This window comes from Charadrius vociferus, unplaced genomic scaffold (assembly GCF_000708025.1).
Source record: "Charadrius vociferus isolate BGI_N301 unplaced genomic scaffold, ASM70802v2 scaffold818, whole genome shotgun sequence".
NCBI lineage: Eukaryota > Metazoa > Chordata > Aves > Charadriiformes > Charadriidae > Charadrius > Charadrius vociferus.
In genome coordinates, this window is record NW_009649591.1 from 29,469 (window position 1) to 33,336 (window position 3,868).

Here is a 3,868-nt window from a genome sequence, read left to right on the forward strand (position 1 = left end):
AACCCCCTTTCCCACCTGCAGGTTTCCTGGGCTGTTCCCAGTTTGATTTTTAACTTATTTGCTGCCGACAGGACGGCGTTTGGCCCCATGCCCCCTCTCCAGCTGCCTGGGAGCAGAGCTGGGACTTGGTGTGGTTGGGCTCCCCTCCCCTCATCTAACACCTTCATCCCTTTCCCTGCATCCCCCATGGGTCCCCAAAACCTCCCCCCGCTCCCCGCTCTCTGCCGGGAGAGGCTGCCTGCATCCTTGGGCCAGGCAGTGCCTTCCTTCACGGCATCCCTCACCCCCCACCCTGCAACCAGCTCCATCTGAATAAATTTCACCTTAACCACAACCGGGACCCGGTTCCCCTTTTGCGGTGGTGATGGTTTGGCAAAGACCTGGGGGGGGCAGTGGCTTTCTCCGTGCACTACCCTCCAGCTCGCACGCCTGCCAGCAGCACGTCTGTCTAATCCCAACCCCTTGGGGAAAGCCTGAGGATGGTGCTACGTTAGAGAGGGTTCCTGCTCGCCTACGCTCGCTCTCAAAGGCTTTGTGAAAGTAATGTCGGCTCTCGGGGGTCCGCAGTCCCGGCCTCCCCCCAGCCTCAGGGCTGGGGGGGGACGTGCCCCCCCGCTGCCTCGGGGCCCAGGGGGCTGCTGGGTGGGCTTTGTGGCGCCCATACGTACCGCTGCTCTCTGTGTAGCAATTTTGGAAAGGAGATGCCCGTGGGGTCTGGGACCAGCTCTTGAGCCAAGCGTGCCCCCTGCCCACCCCAACTGGGATGCCCTTCCCAGCTGCTCACTGCCCACAGCACCGGCTGGGGATCCTCACACCCCAGGGACCCCGGTGCCCCATCCCCGTGGCCAGTGCATGCCCGGCTGACGCAAGCCAGGCCACGACCCCCCCGCCAGGCCATGACGTGTCAGCACGTGGCGCTGCGGTGCTACATGATGTGCTGGGTGAATCAGCGCCGACGGCTAATTTTGGCTGTTGTGACAAGCTGGAGGGGGTGAGTTCCTGGCCATCTCTGGGAGGAGGAACAGAGCTGGCATTATTTCCTCTCCCTGCTGCTGCCGGGGAGGTTGGCATGGGATGAGTCTTCCTGAAGCCACAGGGGTGGGTGAGACCCCCAGCAGCGTGAGCCCCAGCCCTGGGCACCCTGGCCGCTCACCCTGGCCAGCCCTCCGGGCTGAGCACCCACCAACTCATCTCATGTGGGTGCCTGCCCGGCCTGAGAGCCCCCAGGTGCTCTAACAGCTCCTAAGGGGTGAACTCTGGGGCAAAACCCTTCTGCATGGGGCTCACCCCACCACAGCAATGCCTACAGGCTGCTTCCCACTGCAGGCAGCTGGTGTAGGGGCTGGGCCAGGCTGGACTGGTGCAGGTGGGCTGCAAACCAGTGGCATTCCAGTTGGACTGAGTGAAGGTGAGCTGCAAAGCAGTGGCATCCCAGTTAGACTGGGTGAAAGTGGGCTGCAAACCAGTGGCATTCCAGCTGGACTGAGTGAAGGTGAGCTGCAAACCAGCGGCATCCCAGTTAGACTGGGTGAAGGTGGGCTGCAAACCAGTGGCATCCTAGTTGGAATGCATGAAGGTGAGCTGCAGACCAGTGGTGTCCCCTGGCTGGACTGGTGCAGGTGGGCTGCAACCTAGTGGTATCCCAGTTGGACTGGGTGAAGGTGAGCTACGAACCAGTGATGTCCTGGTTGAACAATGCAGCTGGCTCCAAACCAGTGGCCCAAGCAGCACTCTGGGGTTGGCACGGGGGGAGGTGACGTGTCCCCAGACACATCCCCCAGCTGGCCAGGGCCAGGGACTCCATCAGGACGCCAGCGCCAAACCGGCACCAGGAGATGTGCGGGAGCTTTGTGTGGCACAGCACTGGGGGTCTGGCACTCATGTTGCCAGTGCCATGGATGCCGGCCAGCAGTGATATGCACGTGCATTTTCTCCTTTCCTTAAGTGATTAACCAAGGCTGACAGGAGCAGAAAAGCTCAATTAGATGGAGAAAAACCATCACGCAAGTCAGATGTCAAATAATTAAGCCTGAGCTGCCCCAGGTTCCCGGAATCCCCTCCAAATGCAGAGGATGGAGTTCAGGGGGCAAACGCCCACCCACAGCCTGGGATGATTTCATCTGCTATTAAGCAAAATGTATTAATAACATCATGTCGTCTGCGTGTGTGTCCGTTTCCCCCCCTCCCCCTCCCCCGCATGCCACCATCACCCCCTCTGCGGGTCGGAGGTGGAGCTGGGGGCAGGATAAGAGCCAGGGCTTGGCGGGGGGTGGGACAAACCCCCAACTGGTGGTTCCTGCACCCTGTGAGCATCGCCTGAACATCGTGGGGACGAAGACCTGCTGGAAATGGTGAGGCTGCGCCCTTCAGTGGTGCTTTACGGAAGGGTTTTAGCTGGGAAATGGGTTGCAGGGGGGTTGGATGCTTTTCATTGCTTACTTCCCAGTGAGTTAAACCACCTTTGGCTGCCCGCTCCGGTACTTTCCGAAGGGTTTTACCCCAGAGGTGAGTTGCAGGAGGTTGGACACATTTCACTGCCCTCCTTCCAGCTGGGCAAACCCCACTGGGTGATTGATTTGGGGGAGAGGCAGCTATACAGCAGGATTTGTGTGGCGGTGCCCCCGCACCTGCTGTGACCCCCACCCCACGGCACAGCACCCTGACCCCCACCCCACAGCACAGCACTCTGCATCCCCCAGGGACCTCCGTGGGACCGGGGTGAGGGATGGGGTGGAGGAAGACGCTGAAGCTCAGCGCAACTCAGCACACGTGGCTGGACTCGTGCCGTTGTCACCCCACTGCCACCACCCCGCTGTCTATTTTAGGCCAAGTGGATTGTGTCCTTCCCGGCAGGGTGGCTTTTGTCCCAGAGAGCCCAGCAGCCCCATGGGGGGATGGCATCCTCAGGGGAAGGAGTGGGAGGAGGAAAGCCCTACAACCCGCCTGAATCCCCAGGGCACGTCATGCTTCCCTGGCCAAAGGGCAGGTTTGGGCTGGGGAGTGGCTGCTGTCCCTACGCTGTCACCCCCCTGAGTGGGAACGTCCCTTTCCCCAAGTGGCAAAAGACTGGAGGGTATGAAATGGAGGGAACTCTCGGTGTCTGACCAGGAGCTGTGGGAAAGGATGGGGACACCCAGCTGATTTGTTTCCCATGTCCCCTTCAGCCTCCCCAAATCTCCCCCCACCATGCAAAAAGCTTAAAATCAGGGTGGAAAACTGAAGGGTCCTCAAAAGGGAGGTGAGCTCCCCCCATCCATCCCAGGCATGGCCAGCCTGGTGTCGGTGGAGGGGGGTGTGTGCTCTGCGTGTGACACCCTGTTGGGGACACATCCTGCCCGGGGGACGGTGGGGCTGTGGCCGTGCGCCAGGGGGGCAATGCTCAGCGCTGGCTGTGTGCTCCCTGCAGGCGCTCCCGGCCACACTGTGCTGCAGGACACTGCTCACCTTCCTGGTGGTCCTCGGGGCACCGGCAAGAGCCTGGAAGGGACCGAGCCATGAGCGACTCCCGTCAGCCCCCCGAGCCGGGGACGGAGGCAAACTGACAAAGCAGGAAACCATCAGCACTAACAAGGTGCTGCCAGGTCTCCCCAAAATGAAGACGAGCGACCATGACTCTGGGGAAGGGTCTCATCTGGACAAAGCCAGCTCGTTGCTTCTAGAGGAGACAGCAAGAAAAGCATTGCCGTGGCCAATGAGCCCAGCCACCAAGAGACCCGCTCCCGGAAAAAAGGTGCGAAAGGTGTCCCTGTCACTTGATGTCCCCACCCACGTACTGAAAATACTGCTCGACCTGGCCAGAGAGAAGGAGCTGCAGGCCAAGGCGGCCGCCAACGCTGAGCTGATGGCCCGCCTCGGGCGCAGGAGATAA

The 3,868-nt window shown here is 61.0% G+C and overlaps 1 protein-coding gene across 1 annotated transcript in view; it reads left to right on the forward strand.

The window, feature by feature from the left end:
* The window catches only part of COL7A1 (collagen, type VII, alpha 1), a gene marked incomplete at its 5' end in the record, with an annotated part of 32,963 nt that extends 29,465 nt beyond the window's left edge, over positions 1-3,498 (forward strand). The window contains one exon of the mRNA XM_009890406.1: positions 3,407-3,498. Coding sequence (XP_009888708.1) covers positions 3,407-3,498 — 92 coding nt within the window. The remainder of the gene's footprint in view (positions 1-3,406) is intronic.
* Between the last annotated feature and the right edge of the window lie 370 nt (positions 3,499-3,868).